We start from the raw sequence: 20,290 nt of genomic DNA, 5'->3' as shown, positions 1-20,290 counted from the left end.
TAGAATCATAGAACACCAGGTTGGAAGGGACCTCAAGGATCATCTGGTCCAACCTTCCTAGGCAAAGCATAACCTAGACAGGATGTCCCAACACCCTGTCCAGCTGAGTATTAACAATGTCCAGGTTGGGGAATCCACCACTTCTCTGGGGAGATTCAGGCTGATCATTTTCATCGAGAAATACTTCCCTCTTGTGTTCCGTTGTAATCTCCTCAGGAGTGACTTGTCCCCATCACCTCTTGCCTTTTCCATGTGACTCCTGGTAAAAAGGGAGCCTCTCCTTCTTCTTTGTAGCTACCCTTTAATTCCTGGAACAGTCGTCCTGCCGCAGCCTGACACTGTTCAGAGCATTGCTCCAGCTGAAACAACAATTTTAGTCACTGAACAAGCAGAGGCTTTGGACCAAAGCCTTGCAAATGGGAAAGAAGATGCTAGGGCTCTCAGAGCAGCCTGTACTATGTTGGTCTGTGCAACTTGTCACACTTTATCCCCAGACAGACTGGATCTGAACTACAACAGTGCTCCTGTGTTATTTGTGATGTTCCCGACTAATTTATTTTAAAGGTTTTATCTGAAATTTCAAAGCCAGGCCTTTCTTGGCAGTGCTGTACCTGTGTCTTTGCCCTGGACAATTATTTTTGTGAGCAGTTACAGCGAATTGGCACTGCTGCGGTGCACACGCTGTGGAAATCCAGCTCCTCATCTTCCTCCGCTTCACCTTCAGTTGGCAGCCGCCACAGTTTATACCGTTATTTAAGCGCCGGTATTTGTCAACAGCGCTGTTTGCACAGCTCGCTGCGGTAACCGCACCGCAACCCGGCTCTGCCCGTTCCTACCGCACTCGCCCCTGCCGTGCTCCGTCACCGCCGCTCCTGGCTCAGCGGCCCGGGCAGGGCTGAGGCGAGCAGGGGCACCCCGCGGCCCACCCGCTGCAACACCTCGTTTGGCCATAAATCCCCCAAAATAGGTGTCTGATGGCGGGTTTCCTCACAACAAAGGGGGAATCCCGCTGCGGTGAGGTGCGGGCAGGGAGGAGCCGCCGGGCGACCCACCCCATGAGGAGCCATTGCACCCCTCCTGCGCGCGGTGGTACGTCCCGCTCCCCTTCGCCACCGCCCCATGGACTCGCCCGCCCCGCCCCCCCCCGCCTCCTTGGCTGTGGCCACGCCCCCAGCCGGCTGGTTGCTATGGAGCAGCGATGACACTCTCCGCGCGCGCCGGAAGTGCTTCTCAGCTCCGGACGTGTTTACGCTGTGAGGAAGCGAAGGCGGAAGCGCGGTGCTGCGGGGAGCGAGATGGGGTGTGATGGCGGCACCATCCCCAAGCGCCATGAGCTGGTCAAGGGCCCCCGCAAAGTCGAGAAGGTTCGAGGGGGCGGCGGGGAGCGCGGCCGGGAGCGCGGCCGGGGCCGTCGGACCGGCTTTGTGAGCCTGGGCCCGGCCCGCGGCGGAAGAGGCCCCGCTTGGGCCTGGTTAGTGCCGCCCGTCCCGCTGGGGCTGGCAGCGGTGCGGAAAGTGCCTGTGTGTGGGTACCGCTTCGGGAGCTGCGTCTGTGGTGCTAGTGGCAGCTATAGCGGAGATCTCTGGCTCTCCTGGAGGTCTTTCCGGCCACAGGGTATTCTGCCTTCACCTAGGGGCGTGGGGTCTGATGGTAGTGCTTTTAGTAGATCGTTTAATAGTGTGGCCAGACCATGGGCCATTTCAGCATTCCATCTGCCCGCATTCTGAAGGGTGCTTGGGCTCTTTTTTGGGGGATATTTTAAAGTAATGGATATACAGTGGTATCCTGTGTGTGTATAGGTGGATGAAGGTTGGGGGAAATCTCAGAAGAAGCATCAGAAAACTTAGATAAACTGCATGTGCTTGTCTAAAATAAGTAAATAAAATCCTCTTCCTCTCCACACCAGACTATCAGAGTAGCTGTGAGCCTCAGCCTTTCTGTTGTGGCCTGATCTGTTAAAAAATTCATGGATTTAGACTGGAGGATCAGGTAGCAGCCTGATATGCCCATATTTGCTTTTTTTCTTATCTTAATCCTTACAGGGAGTGGATCTGGTGGTTGTCTCAGGCAGGGGGGAGATGCAGAACAAGAGGGAAGAGAGCAATGGAGAATATGTGAAGAGCAAAATAGAATAGAGGGAAAGGAACAGGTGGAAGTGGCAAAAAAAAAAGAAAACTGAGTCACATGTGGGAGATAGGTCCCCAGTCCCATAATGCAGAAAAAGTTAATAGAGGTAGACCCTCAAAGCTGATAATGAATTTTGCTAAAAAGTTTTAGTAAAGCTATTTAATGGGTAAGCTTTGAGTGTAGAAAGTAGGTTTGATAAGATACCTGGGTATTTGATTAATGGTCCAAGTATTACTTGATTTTTATGGTTAAGTAATTTGCAAATACAAAAGCTATTTTTAAATCACAAGTATTGTTTTTCCTTCAGGTTGACAAAAATGCTGAATTGGTGGCAAAATGGCACTACTGTGCTCTGAGTCAGGAGAAGTTGTGTCGGCCAATCGTGGCCTGTGAGCTGGGCAGGTATGAATGTTTCCTTATAGACCACTGTAATAAAAGGTACTAATTTATTGTTAAAAGAATATTATGAGAATCAAATGTGTTTACTAAAATTGTTTTATATTACAGGTTGTATAATAAAGATGCCATCATTGAATTTTTGTTGGATAAGTCAGCTGATAAAACTCCTATGAAAGCTGCATCACATATCAAGAGCATCAAGGTAAACAGGTTGTGTCAGATACTGAAGAGTGTCATGAAAGTTAAAACATGCAACAAGGCCTCAGTTTGCTCGTCTTCTTACTGTACACTAAAAGTGTTAAAAATAGCAAATCACACTGAAAAAATCTCAGGGAATGTTATCGTGGCTTAAGAATGATTATTAAACAGCCTGAGACTTGCATTTTTGTTTTTCAGAATGTAACAGAACTAAAGCTTGCAGATAATCCAGCTTGGAGTGGTGATAAAGAGAGTATAAAAGGTGACAAATATGATGACATGCAGTCTGCACGCTTTATATGCCCAGTGGTGGGATTGGAAATGAATGGAAGGCATAGGTCAGTATTGAAGTTTCTGGATTTTGTTTTAAAAGTGATTACTGTGCTAAACAGAATATAGAGCACGTAAAAATGTTTGAATCAGTAGTGTTGCAAATCACATATGTGCTCAAGCCGTTGTGGGGAATGTTTGTCTTCCTTTCAAAAGGAGGGAGTTGGCACTGCTAAGTGTTCTTTCATTTCATATTCAAGAGGAAAGATAAAAAGTTAACCCTTTCCTAAATTAATTTATACAAGTAATAAAGGAATACAGAGGGCAATGTTTGCAGAGAAAAAGTGACTAAAAGTTGTTTGGGGGCTTTACTGTGTGTATCAACTAAAATTTTAGGTGCTTATAATGTATTTTTTTTGTTGTTTTTCTGTGGAAACTTGCATAAATCTGAAAAACCCTGAAGGTTTTTAAAAAGAACTTAAAACATTGTTTAAAATTAAATAAAAGGTTTGGAAACCAGATTTTACTCACATAAGAAATTGAAAAAATTTTGTCTTTATAGAACAAAGGAAGTAACAGAAGACTATCTGGTGCTGAAATTCTCTTTACTTCTTAGTATTTGATGCCTGAGATACCTTTTTTCATTAAAGGAGAGGAATATATATACACACGTAATAGGAAGGGCTTGTTATGTGAGTGGGAGATAATAAACACTTGAGTCCAGGTACTGGATGTACTGGATTCTGTACTGTGAAGATGGTGAGTCACTGGCACAGGTTGCCCAGAGAAGCTGTGGCTGCCCCATCCCTGGCAGTGTTCAAGGCCAGGTTGGACAGAGGGGCTTGGAGCAACCTGGTCTGGTGGAAGGTGTCCCTGCCCATGGCAGGGGGTTGGAACTGGTTGAGCTTCAAGGTCCCTTCTAACCCAAACTATCTGTGATTCTGTGACCTATATCGACCTATAGCAAATGTACAAAAACATCTCGAAGAGCATTTGTCTTGCTAAGCTCCATTTGAGAGATTGTTGTAAACCTATGATGAGTTACACAAAAAATGAAATAACAAAATATATGTTATGGTTTAATCTACTTAAAGATGCTGATACTTTGATTAGCTGCAAGAATTTGTAAAGAAGTTAGCTGTGTCCTGCTAGCACATTGCTATGTTGTTTCTGTGTTAAATCAGCACTGCACAGGGCTTCTTAAAAACAATTGTATGTCTTCTTTTCTTTGAAGGTTTTGCTTCTTGAGAAACTGTGGCTGTGTGTTCTCTGAACGTGCTCTCAAAGAAATTAAATCAGAAGTTTGTCATAAGGTGAGTTTTTCCTCAGCTTTAGTAGCAGTAGGGTCACGTCTGACCTCCACAGATACATAGGTACATACATATGAGTGTATGTGTGTATACATATATATACACACACATACACAACTGCTTTCACATCCACTATTGTAAAGCTTGTTTTTTTTAATCTGAATATGAAAACTGAAATGGAACTTGTAAAAGTTGTGTTCTGTGATGGCTTGAAGTATGGCCCTTTTTTATAAAAATGCATTTCTAAGTAGTTGTGGAAATTTGTATTTTTGTTCTTGGAGACAGTTTGATTTTTGCAGTAACTTCTTTAGAAATTCAATTATTTCATTATTTTAATTTAGTTATTTAATTATATTTACTTGGTTGTAATTTTGGTTTTTAAAAGGGTGATTGGTTTTGATGGAGGGTGTTTGGCTCGCTTTGTTAGGTTTTGGTTTTTTGGTGTTTGGTTGGGGTTTTTTTTTCCCTGAATGTATGTGGTTTGTGTTTGTCAGTGTATTTGGATCCTTGTATTTTTAAAGGATGTTTGCTGTTGTCTTTTTTTGGGGAGGGGGCAAGTCTTCATAGAATTCTCAGCAGTCGCATGACTTACTGTAGAAAATACTGACTGCATTTCATTTTCCGGTGCTGGTTTGATTTCATATAGGTTTCTTTGTAACTGGGGCAATGATAAAATTTGCAAATACTCTCTTTTTTTCCTGTCACTACTTTTATTATCAGTGAGATTTGTAATGTTGCCAAATTTAGTTAGAGATTTTTTTCAGCAAACACCCTGATATTGGATAAAACATATTTGTATTAAACAACACCTGTGAAGGAGAAGTTTTCTTGGTGAGTTGTTGCAGGTGGTATGGAATATTGTTAGGTTTAGCCTCATATTGCTGCATTCTGTGCTAATTTTGTTGTAGAATACTGGTTTAGCCTTAATGGCTTTGCTTTCCTAGTGGCATATATTAATTTATTTTTAATGAGGTTTTTTTGAATGCATCTAAGTTTTTGTTGATGGATGGATGTAACTTGATTATTAAATGCAGGAATTAGATAGTTTGGCCATGGTTTGGCCAGTCTGATGATCTTATAAAAACTAAATTAATCCCACATGTTTTCTGGATTTCTTTAATAGGCAGTATTCAGCACAGCCTCATGTTTGCATGTAAATGTTTTCACACACATGTGGATTCTTCACAATATTCAGAAGGATGCTTCTAGAAATAGTGAAGTGGATAGAATATAACCTAATCTGTCATCTTTTCATTACCGGGCTTTGGTGCACAGGGACAATGCTAACCAGTGAGGAGAACATGTTGTAGTCCACATTTCCTTTGGGCAAAGTCAAAGAGGGATTTGGTAGATTTTTTTATATATATACTGACAATGTTCTCATTCTGCATTCGGAATTAAGAAGGGACCAGAACTTTTCTAAATAGGATCATGGGGAACTGGTTTGCTGTGTGTTCTGATAACTAACAGTTTGTTAATATCCAAAGTGCTAATTAGCAGCATTCCCCCAGCACATTCTATCTTTATGCAGCAATGGGGCATATAGTAAATGAACTGGAACTAAGGAAGAAAAAAAAAATGTGTATTGTGCATATGCTAGAATTAGAATTTTTTAAATTAATAAACAGAATCCTCTTCTGATTCATACTCCTTCAAAGCACAAAAAAAAGTAAATACAGAATGTTTGAATGTTATAGATTGCTAGACATATGTTTTTACTGGTCCTAACTGCTGTATTTTAAGAATTGCAATATCGTTTTTGAAATGAAAAGCAACCTGAGATCCATGTGGGCTACAGGATTACTTTTTTCTTTACGGCCTTGCCACCTTCTGTCTGCCAGTGTGTGCCCAGATGCCCAGCCCTGGGTGCCCCTGCCACGTCTGTGGACATGGAGGCGTTATGTGACTTCAGAGAGCAACAGGACGAGAGTAGTTCAAAAAGAATAACCCTGTATTTGGTTGTTTACGCTGTGGTTTCAGTTCTTTTCAGCTAGCAGAATCTATGTTTTCACTTCATCCCACGGGATGAGGTTTATAGCATCAATATAAACTGGAGAAGTGTCAGTCGAAGAGCTGTGTGCCAGTTCTCCACTATGGGAAAGCTCTTTCAAAACAAAATATTCTTGTGTATTAATTTTGTCTGTGAGCCTACAGAGCAGTCCTGATAGTCTGCTAAATTGTAAACAGCAAGTTTCCCAAAGGACTCTGTCAAACAGATGCTGTAGTGATGCAATGAAAACATTCACCAGAGAATACAAATATCCAGCAGCCCAAACAACAGTTCTGTTCATATACCTTAAACTAGATCATCTGAACAAGATAACAAGCATTTATTTACATGCTACAAGATGCATGTCACAAAATGTTGTGCTTTGTGAAACTAGCAAATTACTTTCCTGTGCTCAGAGCAGAGGGTTGCCTCCTTTGCAGGCTGCTTGGCTTCACTCATGGGAATGCTTACCACTTTGTGGGAAGCCCCACAGACCAGACAGTTTTCTCGCTGCTCAGTTTTCTTCTCAGGACTTTTTCTGTTGCAGCTCATACTAGAAATAGAGCAATCTGTTTGCCCAGTGGTATGCAGGTCACAAAATAAGTGTTCAGGAAAAAGCTGAATTCATATAAACATTTTGTCTCATTCAAGGAAATGGAAGACACCAGGATGAAGAATTCAGCATTTCTGTAGTACTAGCTTTGAAAGGCCTTATGGAGTCTAGGTACAGGGAGCATGAAGCAGTCTCTCTATTGGAGTTCTCTTTCAAAAAACCATATTTTGCCTCCATAGTAACTTACATGAAGAGCTGACAACATTAAATACATGTATTTATCTGCTTTTACTGGAATTGTTAAAAAGAGTGTACTCGTACTAGGGCATGGCACAAGAACGTGTGAGGAAACTGTCATGGATGGAGGACTTTTAGTAAGGCAGCTGTAGTTGTGTGAGGCCTTTTTCTAAGTGACTTACCTCCCTTGGAAGTAAACGGTTCTTTCTTGCTTCACATCTTAAGTAGCAGTATACTGAAGGATTCAAGTTTAAAAAATAACATTAAAGTGTGAAACTTTAAGGCAAGCAAACAGTCAGACACTGTAGCAGTGTTGAGGGAGGCTTTGAAAGGTCTTGCAAAAATATAAGACTCCCTGGCCAAAGACTTTTTGAAAGAGCAATGAGAATTTTTTTGTGGTGGTTTATGTTGGAGAGTGAGCTTCTTAGATGAAGTGCGTGCTTGGGACAAATTCTGAAGCTTCTAACTATTTCGGCTGAAAAAGAGCTTTTTCTAAAACACAGCAACTTATGACTAGAAAGAAAATATAATACCTGTTTACACATAAGCGTAGTTTGTTTGAGTCATGTTTCTGAGGTTTTGTACAGTAAGAAGGAAAAATGTAAACTCAATACCAAGTCAGATGGTAAAATGTGCAGGACAGGACTTCTTATCAGCAGAGAGGGAAACAACTTTGATTCCAGATAACAGAGTTTGGTGATATATATTCTACACAGACGCCCTGAAGATCAGGAGTTTTCTGCTGCCTCTTGCTTCCTCTTCTTCAGGAAGAATTACATGCGACATGGAAATTGATTTACAAGTTTAAAACTTGTACTTTTGAATAGAACATTCTTACCTATTGTTAATTCTCCAACAGACTACCAAATGAAAAACACAAGCCAGACTGTTTCTACTCACTCTTTTTGTATTTGATGGGATCTTGAAGACTATAAGATAGTGCTAATCTCTGTTGGTTTATTGATTTTGGTGGGGCCCAAAGTAATTAAGTGTTTTAGAATTTCCGTTCTAACTGGCTTCCTGATTCTTGCATGGACAATCTTTGATGCCTGCTTGTTTGGAAGTCTGCTATTCGACAAAGTTGTGTTTTTAGAAATGATGCAATAAAAGAAGTACCTAGGAGTGTATGGCATCTATTTAACCTCATTTTTGGGGGTTCGAAAAAGACACTGTTGGCAATTGTTGATGTTGAGTCTCCTAAGAAGTTACTATTGCTGTATGCTAGAGGTAGTTTGGAGATGGGACAGTGGTTATTGAATCTGCAGTGGAAGTCCTTTGCGAGTCACTCTGGAAGTTAAGGACAAAATTACATTTTAAAATATAATTTCTTACATCACTTTAAAACTTATTTTGGAATTGTTTTCGGAGTCGACAGACTCTTAATACACACTTGAAATAGTACCCTAACTATTAAAGTCTGCCATATAAAACACTTAATCACATGTTTAACTTAGATACAGAGCTATTGAACATGTGCTTTTTGAAACAGAAATAATGTATGCATCGTTCCGATAGAGAGTTAATGTGTGTGCAGTATGTTACAGAGCACAGTGTTTCATTGAACAAAGTCACTTTGACACTGCTCTTAGATCAACAAAAGTTAGTCACCAAAAGTTAGTAAACATTGGCTGCTGAGATCTAAAAGTTGATTGATTTACTCATAACACCTACAGAACTTAGCGAATGGTTTTTATGGATGTTTAAATGTTTTCAGCTTTTGACAGTTTTATTACTAAATTTTTTACCATTGTTAGAAGTAAAAAATATCTCAAGACTATAATGTGGTCATAGTCACTCAGGTTAATGTGCAGAATACTGCTTCTTAATGATTGCCAATGGGGTGGTTCAATTACGGATTTCCTGGGGGGTTTATATATGTAAAATTCTGTCTAAGATATAAAATCCTTTAGGAAATGTGGATCACACTCTAATGATTTTCCTGGATTGACCTGGGCAAAGTCATACCTGAATTACATTTTAAGAGGGCTATTTGTGCAGATGTTTTTTCCCAGTTTGGCTCATTCAGTTTCTGCAAAACAAGCCCATGTTATAGAACGCCTTGTTATTGACTTTATCCTTCTAATTCAGTTCAGAAGTGATACACAGCACTTGTTCTGTGTGATGATGACGAAAGGTAAAAGCTAGATACTGCATTTGCTGCACTTTAAAAGACAACACGGAGTGGATTAATGCTGGCAGTGCCCTTCAGTGGATTGGGAGTGGTTTGGATATTAATTATGAATATTGCTATGATTAATACATGCCAGATACCCATTAGCTTCACTAATGTTTTTCAGAGAGGCTCTCCACAAGCTCAGTGTGAGCATGCTGCCTGGCTCTTTTTTGCCTTTCTTTTTTATCCCTTGTATTTCCCGCCATAAAAAAGGCATCTCCAGCAGTATTTAGCAACAAAAGAAGTCCTGAATTATACATGAAACTGAGTACAGGCCTTTGGGTTGAGTTTGTAAGTTTTTGTAACTAACTAGATTTATTTATTCTAGATAAATAGAAAGACCAGATGGTCTTTCTTTAGGTTAAAGTTCATTTGAAAGAAATTTATGTTTCTGGGAAATTCATGTGGGAAAATGAGCAGTACAGTTCCAGGAACCTGGGAATAAGTTTGTAGTAAGAAACTTTCATGTTCTATTGTTGGGTTATTTGTTGATTAATTTGATTTTTTTGGAAAAATGCTTGATCTGTAAGTCAGTTTTCTTGTAAAAATTGACTGATATTTTGGGTGCATGTTGAAGCTTACATTTAAATTGCTCCTAGACATTTATTAATAACTTGTATTTTCTAATCAAGTGAGCTTATAAGTAACAGGCTATATTTTATTCGTTGCCATCAGAGTTCAAGCAAAATAACTAGTAGTTTATTTGGATTTGCTGGAATGATACTTCCATCTGCATTCTTGCCAAAATACTTGTAAAGGTAGATGAACAGTTTGAAACAACTTCTCACAATTCAGGTTTCTCCTAGTCTCTTTCTGTCAGTATCTCTAAACTAAAGACCTTTGGAGTCAGGGTGTACAGACGGTCTTGTAAGACTTTTAATCCTGTGGAAGAGTTGTCATATTGTAGAAAAGACTACCACCTATATCCTCTCTGTTTCCTTATATTCCCTAATCTTTTTGGTTTGGTGTCTTTAAGAGTCTTGAAGAGGCAGGAGCAACTCTTGCCTGGAAAAGGGCTCATCCCTGTTTGTTACTGTTCCTGGTTTTGCGTGTTGTGTATTGGTTTTGTGTATTGAAAGGCACTTCCTTAGGATAGACCAGCGAGTGCTACATTTGGTCTGCCGAGGGTTTGGGAAACGAAATGCTTGTCCCAGTTGCTGCTAGGTGTTATCTCCAATTGTTGCAGACTGTTGCAAGGTCAGGGAAGTTTCATTTCCCTCAGGTACACCGGGTTGAAAGATGGCTTTCACTCCGTTTTCCTTTGTTCCCTGGCCTCAGCTTTCCCATGTCTACTTGCCCTAAACCCCTGCAGAGCTTCAGAAACAGGAACTTAAACAATTGCAGGATCTCTACTACTGTTCCTGGCACACACCCCCTTTAAATTAGGAGGAAAGCCTGACTAGGGCAGGAGTGATGTTGCCATGCTACACAATGAAATTAGAGATGCAGCTGGCCATGGAAAAAAGAAAAGGGAGGGGAGAGAGAGACACAAACCAACAAAAAATCCTCAGTGAAATGGACTGTGTCTGAAAGTGGTTGTCACTTGCTTATCTACAAGCTCTGAAATTTTAGTGTGAACTTCATTATTAAAAATAATCTATTTCATAATACATACAATAGACATGACTTTAACTTGTGCTTTTCATTTTATCTTTGTTCAGTCTTGCATCCATTTTATTATTTTCATATTGGTTAGTCCTTTTTTTGCTAAGGACACAAGGAACACACATTTTTCCAGTTAAATAAGTCACTTAAAAGATTATGAACTTCTCCCTTGTCTTTAGTAAATTACAGATTTAGACATGTCATTTTCTTTGAGAATTAACCCATTAGTTGTGGCTGTTTATCTTACTGTAATAAATAACTGTTTATTTCACTGGCAAGCTGGTAGTACAGTAGTGTACTTATCCTCATGCTATAATGCACAGAGTGAAGTCTATGGCTAAGAATGTTAACATTTCTGTCAGTATTTTGAACACTTGTTCAGGTGTTAGTTAGCTCAAACATTCAGCTTCATGTTGAAGTAGTTCTCTTCCTGAAAACGCCAGTGATCTTCAATGGGGACTTCTGCCTGGTGCAGTACTTTAAGCCTGTAGCGTCTCTCTAAGCAGTCCACAACAAGTGGGTATGTTGCAGGCTCAAATTTGTTGGCAAACAGATGAGGCGACTCTATAATCCACTGCAAATCCCCTAGTCCGTAGACACAAATGTCTCTGATGTAATGACCTGCAAAGACAAATTGAAGTTATCTGAAAGCAGCAGAAAGCTGAACAGAATAGCAGCATTGCTCTGTAGTGTTATTAACAAAACTTACTTTTTGATTTCACATAGGCCATCCCTAAAATATATCTGTAGGATAACGCGAGATCTTAAACATAGAGGCAAGGGTTTGGTTTTGTATTTTACACAAATGGGTACGTTACCACCAGCTGCTTCACTGACGTGTTGCTCTGCTTAATATTGTGTTTCGTAGTTGGACATGCTGACGTTCTTATCTACTTCTATTTGGATACCTGTTTAACCACACAGTACTTCACTGTGCCGAGTTGAGACAGTTAAACATTTTGTGGTTTTGCATGTGCTCAGCACTATTCTTTCTTATTATTGTTCAAACTGAAGAAGATTTAGCCCAGTGTTGATGAAAACGTGTGACAAACATGCCTGTCAGGAAAACCCCTATCCTTCACTGAAAACTGGTCAGTCAAGTTAATGCATTGGTAATCGAAGGTTGAAAAAAAGTTGTCTGTATATGGATACTATGACAGTCTTTGCAAGAATATGTCAGAAGCTATTTAGATTGGATACAGTGGAGTAAGGTGGCTTTCAGTTTTATTTGATACTTCCAAAATAATTTATATGTGACCAGTGAGGCACATGTAATAGCTAATTTAAAGCATAATGTGTAATTTGCCGTTAATGCTGGTCAGTGAGTCAAATTTGAGTTCATTACCAAAATTCACATTACCTTTGCAGCCTTTGTGTACGGTTCCTTCTTGATCTCTCCATTTAATGGCTCGTATGTTTCCTTCCCAGTCTGCATGTGGTGTAGCCCCTGGAGCATCTTTAAAAACATAAGGTTCTGATAAGATTTCTTTCCACTTATTAGAGGGAAAATTCTCACTGCTGAAGACTTAACTGTAGTCATGTTCAGTATTTATTTACAGATGTTTGCATCATATGAACAGGTATTGTTCTCAGTTTTATTAATTTTAATTCCTTGAGAGCATGAGCTTTCACCTAACAAAAAACCCTTCCTTTTTAATCAACATTATTCTAGTTAACGGTCTGCACCTTAAGTAATACTTTTCTGGAATCAGATTTTGTTTCTTGGCTGTCAGATGTGACTTTTTGAAAGGGCAGCATCAAGGCTGAAGAAATTACCATGTTTATGTTTGTCATGGTTTGAGCCCAGCCGGTAACTCGGAACCACGCAGCCGCTCGCTCACTCTCCCCCTTTCTTCCTCCCTCCGCTCCTGAAGCGATGGGGAGGAGAATCGGAAGAATGTAACTCCCACGGGTTGAGATAAGAGCAGCCCGGTAACTAAGGTATAATACAAACCACTGCTGCTACCACCAATGATAATAATGATTAGTGGAATAACAAGGGGAGAGGATACAATTGCTCACCACGTGCCGACTAATACCCAGCCCGACCCAAGCAGCAATCTGGCCTTCCGGGTAACTCCCCCCAGTTTATATACTGGGCATGACGTGCCATGGTATGGAATACCCCTTTGGCCAGTTTGGGTCAGGTGTCCTGTCTCTGCTTCTTCCCGGCTTCCCCTCCTCCCTGGCAGAGCATGAGACTGAGAAAGTCCTTGGTCGGAGTAAACATTACTTAGCAAGAACTAAAATCGTCGGTGTTATCAGCGTTGTTCCCAGGCTGAAAGTTAAAAAACACAGCACTGCACCAGCTACTAAGAAGGAGAAAAATGACTGCTATAGCTGAACCCAGGACAATGTTTATGCAATGTGACTCAGTTAAGCAGTGTTCTAAAGCTCTGAATTGGAGCTCACTAGCTCTCCATATCAGAGGCCTTACAATGCTGTTGCTCCAGGGATTATACATAGTAGATATAACATTCATCTTACCATTTAAACGATTCAGTGTGACCCAGTAGTGTTCATCCGGGCTGTATGTGTCTCTTGACCATTCAAGCAAATCTTTTGCACGTGCATCAGTCAATGTAAACTCTACAAATTCTTTAGTGAGTATGTAGTAGGCACTACCAAAATATATAGTCAAATTATATGGAGGTTTAGCTTTTATATTCTTTGTTGGATACACATATGACATTCCAGAATGTACATACTCCTTGTAACTAATCTGTGTCCTGTGTTTCATATGAAGTGGTTGGACTACCCCAGGAGTCATATTTTTACCATTCCATTTACTTTTGATGTATTGTATAATGTCTTTGTTTGTTTTAATGGGATAATCTTGACCGCATAGATTAATAACATAATTCCACTGAATTTTGGAATGAACTAGATCTTTCATGCAGTTAATATCAGCTTGTAATCTTGAAAATCCTGCATAAACAACATTTTCTCTTTTTGAGGAAATAAAAATATTTTCAAAACAATTGACGATGTTTTGTACAGCAGCTTTGTAATCCTGTGGTGACTTTTCATCAACATGTATGCAGTAAATATTCTGAGGCATATAAATAGCTCTTAGCAGCTTTACAAACATTTCCAGCTCCTTGTGAATTGTAATAATGTATGCCAAGGAGAAATTCCCTTCTTCATCTGACAGCGGTCTTGTGATAAAATGCAGAGTCTTCAAAACCATGGAGCAGTTGCACGAAGTCTGAACGCAGCTGAGTGTTTTAGGTTGGTAGGTATTCTGACAAGAGTTTCCAATTTTAAAGGCAGCAGTTTTCCCCACAAAAAGAGCTGAACAAAGCTCATCTGGGTAAAAACCACACTCTGCTATATTTACATTAAATTTTTGTTCATTTGGCTCTTCAGAAACTGTATCCTTTAGGTAGATGAAAGTGTAGATGAACATGCAGACAGCAATGCACAGTAAAAATCCTGATTTTGTTGCATCAAGTGGGTTCATCTTTTATTTTCCAGATACTGTCTTCTCATTGTAGTTGAATTAAGTGTTCAGGTTATCTGAAAGGAAAAATGAGATAGAAAGAGGGAGAGAACCTTTTATAATTTATTAATAGATGACATGTTAGTGATGTATCTAAATGTTGAGATTACTCTTTCCAGTCACTAGGAGGAACTCTCTGTGCGCTTGCTCATGCTGCAGTGTACTCAGCCCTTGGATATGGTACTTGCACAGCCATAAAGCAGTCTTTCTAGGACAAACAAAATTATCCAAAGAACTCAAAATGGCTTTTTATGCTTCATTAGTTGATCAAGGAGGGCTAACCCATTGGATACAACCTTCTCCTCTGAGGCCGTGTATGTGTCAGTAGGCGAGTCCGGTGCCGTGGGTTGGTCAAGGTCTAGCTTTAGAATAGGGCAGATGTGTGAACACTGTGTGCTGGGGACGGCTGCTGCTGAGATTTCCTGAAGGCCTAGGAAACCTTAAGTTCTCCCAGAGGACCAGAATTAAGTAAATGAAATCAGCAGAAAATTTATTAAACAAACCAAAGGAAGAGACTAAAACGTAATCCACAAAATACACTGGGTTTTATCGTTATGCAGGCAGCAAATGTTTCTAACTCTTTGAGAGATTTTTTTTTTTTTCTCTGACATCTTTATATTAGTGCTTTGGAAAACAGAACATGCAGACAATCATTTCTTATTTTTAGCATATGTGCATATCCAGAGATAAGTACATCACTGCCAGGGTTAGCGTTGAGATAACTAATTTACATCAGTATAGGCACAGGAGTTTTTCCATTGTGATTTTTTTTCTCCTGTTTACCTTATTGAAAGTCAGAAGAATGAGAGTGCAGCAGACCTGAATCCCACAGCAATTACATGGAGGCTTTATCCTTGAAGCATTTGGTATAGAACTTCCTAGAGAAAATACCAGGGGTGGAGGAAGGGTCCGTTGACTATCGTTAATCATAAGAGTTAAATTAAGAAATTAGTTTCCTTTATTCAATGAATTTGTTTAATAAAATTTGTATTTCACCTGTAAATATTTCATGCTTTGCAGCTGTCAACATCACAACATACTTGGTTTTACATAGGGAGAGAGAACAATCTTTGTTTATAAAGAATGCTGTTGTGGTTAGAAAGCTCTAGGGTTTTAATTAGAAAGAAGAAGATAATTCTTTTAATGAAAACTCAGTATACATCAGTCTTAGAAACTTGAAAATAGAGACAGCATTGTAGTTTAAGTAGTAGAAATGAGGCATAGAGTTTTAAAAGCATTAAGAATAGAGTTTGAACCAAGAGAATGGATACTCTATATTACCACAATTTTAAAATCTTATTAGGCTGTTGGGAAAGAATGTATTTATTTAATTGTCCTTACTGGTATGCACTGGATTTCATGCTGGAAGAATGCCTCTTTTCCACTTAGCGTTCCAGAAAGTGGAGTTGTATGTTAGGTGGAAGGTTCATCAATTTTGCCTGTATGTTCTACCAGCAGTGCTCGTCAGTCTGTGTTGGATGAGTAGGCCAAAGAAAAACATCAGGAAATCAGGTCCCAGAAGAATATATTTTTCTTCATGGCTCCCAAGGGATGCGTTTACTGAGTAAACAAGCTTGATGTGAGTCTTTGATCCATTTGAAGAAAAGCTTCAGTAAATCAAATCCATGTCAACCTTTCAGTATTGTGCAGAAAGGAGGAGAAAAGGAATGCCACCAAAAGGTGGAAGCCAGGGGTTTGCAGTAAAAATGAAGTACGCCAGTGCTGCAGCCTGCTACCAGCTGACTGCCAGAGCCGAGGACAGATTTGCATATGGGCTGTTACGTACCCAGCAGCAGAAGTTGGGGAGAGGGAGTGTCTGTTAGGGAAGCACAGATTTTTATGGACCTGGAGTCAGAAAAACTAATTACAGGAGGAGCATTGAGATTGCTCTGAATTCATGAATGTGATGAGATCCCTATGGTATGTCACAAGGAAGGTTCATTCTGGACATAAAAATTACACTGAAGGCACTGGGCAGCTGTAGAAATATCTGGGACTTTATACCTGCTTAGAATATGGAACATCTATACATGATGATATAGATGGTGAGCATGCTCATCAGGTTTTTTCCTTAAATACATCTTTGTGGACAGGTTGCAAAGGATAGTTCCCTGGGGAATCAAGCTGTTTGTGTCATACATTTAGATTTTTATTACCCTTCAGACAATAGCTTCCAGGGATGTTTCAGGTTGTTAAGTGTTTATTATGGATTTTTCCTATTGAACCATGAGGCGTCAAGAAGCTGTGTTTTATATGGCAGCATGAAAGTACACAGACACCCCGTTATCAGGTAAGAAGAAATAATTCCTTCTCCACTGTTAATATGTTTCTGAGGAATGACTAGATGATGAAGCCTTGCCTAAGAGAACAGAACGTGGCATCTTTTATCCTCACGATATATTATAGAATGAAAGCGCTGGCTTTCTGTTAGGATTTTACCAGATCTAGAGCTAGAATTGGCGCTGTTAGTCCTGTTGCATGTGAAATTTGCCACTTAGAAGAATCCTCCAGCCCCTGTGCTATTGTCTCCTGTCAAGGACTACACTACTGTATTTCCTCCTGCCCTTGAAGAGCAAGATGTCATACTGTTGAGAAGATCCACTGTCCAGACGTAACCCAGTCTGTGACTATCTTGCCTTTTAGTTTTATTATGCAAGAGTGCCATTATAGGTATTTATTGTTATCAGAATCTCTCTGAAACTCAACCTTTTCTATGTTACAGACATTTTCTAAATCTGGAGGATGAAGTTGTCTTAATTTTTAGAAGTGCTGAGAGTAGTGTTTGACACTGTAGGGATTTTCAAGCAACTTCGTGGTTGCTGTTATTGATATTACTTAACAGAAAATTGTTGTTGTAAGCTGAAGCTTTTCCATCTCAATTAAAAAGGTAAACTGGAGAAAAATGGAATTACGTTTATGCCTGAAAAGAAGCCCGTGAAATATCATCTCAGTTAATCCAGACCCCATTAGCTATGTACTTTGCTCTGCAATTCACAGTAACGAATCATTTTATAATACACAGTTTCTTCCTGCCATAGTGCTTTGGACTGTATCATTTCACCTGTAAATATTCTATTTTGTCTGTACTCTTTGTATTTGCTTAATATTAAAGCTTAGATTAAAATGTAAGCTTTGTATTTGCTTAATATTAAAGCTTAGATTAAAATATAGTTTGTATAACTTCATAATTCAGTGAACCAAACAATTTGGGAATACATCATCTTTTAATGAAATGGTTAAAAGGTATTAACTCCTCCTTCCCAAATATTTTATGTCTGTTTTTTGTCTGAAAGGGGTTCATGCAGGCATTAGCGTAGACATTTTACGAACAAGTGAATACTAATTCAGTCCTTTAAAAACTAAATGTTAAAAATCAGTGCTTTTAACTGCTTTTTACTTTGCTTTTTTGCTTCAGACTGGGGAAGTTGCTGAGTCTGCTTCTGTGTTGTGACATATCAAGTAAAACAAAATTTCTTCATCAAACCTAATTAACACTGCCTTGGAAATTTAACATTATTCTTCCTTAAAAATACTGTATTGGTGTTTACTGATACACACTCAACAGATTTATAGAGGTTTTTCCTGTCATTTTTTTTTTTTTTCTTGTGTATTTGACTTTATAACAATTCCAAGCAAATACTATGAAAGCTATTTAAACCCTTGAGTTAGAGGGCTGTAAAAAAATGAAGTTGAACAGAGCATAACAAGTATGCCTAAGTATTGTGATTTTTATAATGCAAACAGCAGCAGTAGTAATGACCTCCATCATACAGTACCTCTATGACAAAGTAAAAAAGAAACAAAATATTAACCTTATGGCAGAGTTATTTTAAGTGAAATAATTAAATATTTCTATAAATATAAGAATTAAATATTTCTGAAGTGAAAATATTTGTCACTTTACAAAAATAAAAATGTGTTTTGATAAAGGAATAGTAAAAACCTGAAGCCCTACAATCTAATTTATCCAGTCTTACCTTGTATGAAATTAGCCAGGAGACGGCAGCATCATAAGAATAAATAGAGAGTCCCATTGTCCTTCAGCAGAAGTCAGTCAGCATTCTTCATTCTGTCGCTTGTGTGGAGATCTGGTGTAAGTGAAAGGGGTTAAACATTAACGGGAATGTTTTCATTTAGGGCTTCATCTGGCTTCCCGCAGTGCTTAGCATATTTATTCTGCAGTAATGCTGTTTGGCTTCAGAAATGTCCTCTGCTTCACAGTAATGAGTGAAAACTTGAGCTTCTCTAAATTCTGTTTCCACTCTTTCTCTGACAGCCTTTAAAGGACCGAAATCAGACTTTCAAGTATGTAGAGTACATTGCTGATGATTATAAATAATATTGCCTTACCTCAGAGGCTTTAACCTCTGCACTGCTAACTGAGCATGCTGGCTGATGAGAACCGGGAAAGAAACAACCCTCTCCTCCTCCTCCTCCTCCCCCCAGTTCTTAACTGTTTGCCTGCTGAAACTTTCCAGTTTGCAGCAAATAAGTATAGCAAAGAAATGCCTCTGGTCATTTCTAGTAGTTGGAAGCTTAAAAGATAAATGAGATACCTCATTCTGAAACAGAATAATACTACTTTTTATAAAGATTTTTGATAAGTGAAAGACTTTTAATAAGTGAAAAGTTAGCATCTGACATTTACTGGAATTGGGAAGGTTTGGGGTTCTGAAAACAAGTAAGAAGGCTGGTGTATTTTGGACATGTTCTGATAAAAATGGCATGTTGGTCAAAAATAGAGAGAAAACCTCAAAGTAAATTAAGGCACAGCTGCAGGTGTGGCAGTTACAAAATTATCATTGACTCAAAGGGAAGGTCTGTGAATAGAGGCTTCTGCTTGGACAGTGTTTTTGTAGTAGGTGCTACAACTGCTGCGTGAAAGTTTGCGTTTTGTGAATTAGTATGTAGGAGACTTTCCAGTAATAGAATCATAGAATAGTTAGGGTTGGAAAGGACCTTAAGATCATCTAGTTCCAACCCCCTTGCCATGGGCAGGGACATCTCGCACTAAACCACGTCACCCAGCCTGGCCTTGAACACTGCCCAGAATAGAGCATTTACAACTTCCTTGGGCAAGCCATTCCAGTGCCTCACCACCCTCATGATAAAGAACTTCTTCCTTATAGCTAATCTAAAGTTCCCCTGCTTAAGTTTGAAGCCATTACCCCTTGTCCTACCACTGCAGTCCGTAATGAAGACTCCCTCCGCAGCATCCTTGTAGGCCCCCTTCAGATACGGAAGGCTGCTGTGAGGTCTCCACGCAGCCTTCTCTTCTCCCAAGTTATCATTTACTGTTAGACCCATTGTATGTCTGAGTAGGGTGCCAATGTCAAAAATTGTGTTTGTCAAATATTACACTACTGTAAACATCTAGATATGAAAACATACTTGCCTGTTTATTTGTATTAAGACTGGGGTAGTCATGGATGGAACTACCTCTTAGATGCTGTACCAAAAAACCCTAAGTTCACTGTCAAAAGTAGTTTACCTCAAGAAATAAGGTACAATTATTGTCTTATATAGCTGAAACTTAAGAAGCAAATGTAACCTTTAGAATTCAGGAAATCATCTTAAACTAAGATTTCATTATTGCTAAAAAAAGTTTCATGTTTTATTCTCTAAAAGATAAGAAACTATCCTACCAGATTGAAATGACTTGAAATTTAGGTCTTCATTATTTGAAAAAGTAATTTAGCTATCTCTTTTGCTAGTTTAAGTTTAAAAGATTATATTTATATCAAAGCTAATATGTCTTTTACAGCTCATAATACTTTTAATCTTATAATTTTACATCTTTGGGTTGTTTTCTGTTTACTTTTTTTTTTAAGTTGACATTGTGTGTGTATGTATATACACATGAAATATGTAGGGTACGTAAATTTATGACTGTCATACTTTGAAGACTTTTTGATCATGTTTGCAC

General features: G+C 39.1%; 2 protein-coding genes across 6 annotated transcripts in view; one reads left to right on the top strand and one right to left on the bottom strand.

Annotated features, from left to right (window-relative positions):
- The first annotated feature begins 1,161 nt into the window (after positions 1-1,161).
- The window catches only part of RTF2 (replication termination factor 2), a 29,689-nt gene continuing 10,560 nt past the window's right edge, over positions 1,162-20,290 (top strand). Inside the window, exons 1-5 of the mRNA XM_030502714.1 lie at positions 1,162-1,364; positions 2,435-2,529; positions 2,635-2,728; positions 2,923-3,062; positions 4,229-4,307. Of these exons, the coding sequence (XP_030358574.1) occupies positions 1,296-1,364; positions 2,435-2,529; positions 2,635-2,728; positions 2,923-3,062; positions 4,229-4,307 (477 nt within the window). The 5' untranslated portion in view covers positions 1,162-1,295. The remainder of the gene's footprint in view (positions 1,365-2,434; positions 2,530-2,634; positions 2,729-2,922; positions 3,063-4,228; positions 4,308-20,290) is intronic.
- Positions 10,885-19,251, bottom strand: LOC115615060 (beta-1,3-galactosyl-O-glycosyl-glycoprotein beta-1,6-N-acetylglucosaminyltransferase 7-like). Of its 5 annotated transcripts, XM_030502710.1 has the most exons (7): positions 18,715-18,762; positions 18,342-18,452; positions 15,706-15,833; positions 15,148-15,242; positions 13,350-14,381; positions 12,223-12,318; positions 10,897-11,483 (listed from the first exon to the last, which is right to left on the bottom strand). In XM_030502710.1, exons 5-7 carry the CDS (start codon positions 14,323-14,325, stop codon positions 11,257-11,259), a joined length of 1,299 nt encoding a protein of 432 aa, XP_030358570.1. In that variant the 5' UTR covers positions 14,326-14,381; positions 15,148-15,242; positions 15,706-15,833; positions 18,342-18,452; positions 18,715-18,762; the 3' UTR covers positions 10,897-11,256. The 5 variants fall into 5 exon arrangements, 4 of the variants coding, with proteins under 4 accessions (XP_030358570.1, XP_030358572.1, XP_030358571.1 ...); XR_003993938.1 differs by having other exon boundaries at positions 10,885-11,483; positions 12,223-12,647; positions 13,225-14,381; positions 18,342-19,251; XM_030502712.1 differs by lacking the exon at positions 15,148-15,242 and having other exon boundaries at positions 18,342-19,251.

The sequence above is a fragment of the Strigops habroptila genome, chromosome 13, assembly GCF_004027225.2.
Source record: "Strigops habroptila isolate Jane chromosome 13, bStrHab1.2.pri, whole genome shotgun sequence".
Taxonomy (NCBI): Eukaryota; Metazoa; Chordata; class Aves; order Psittaciformes; family Psittacidae; genus Strigops; species Strigops habroptila.
The sequence above is the reverse complement of the archived record's forward strand: the minus strand, read 5'-3'. Positions and strand labels throughout refer to the sequence as shown.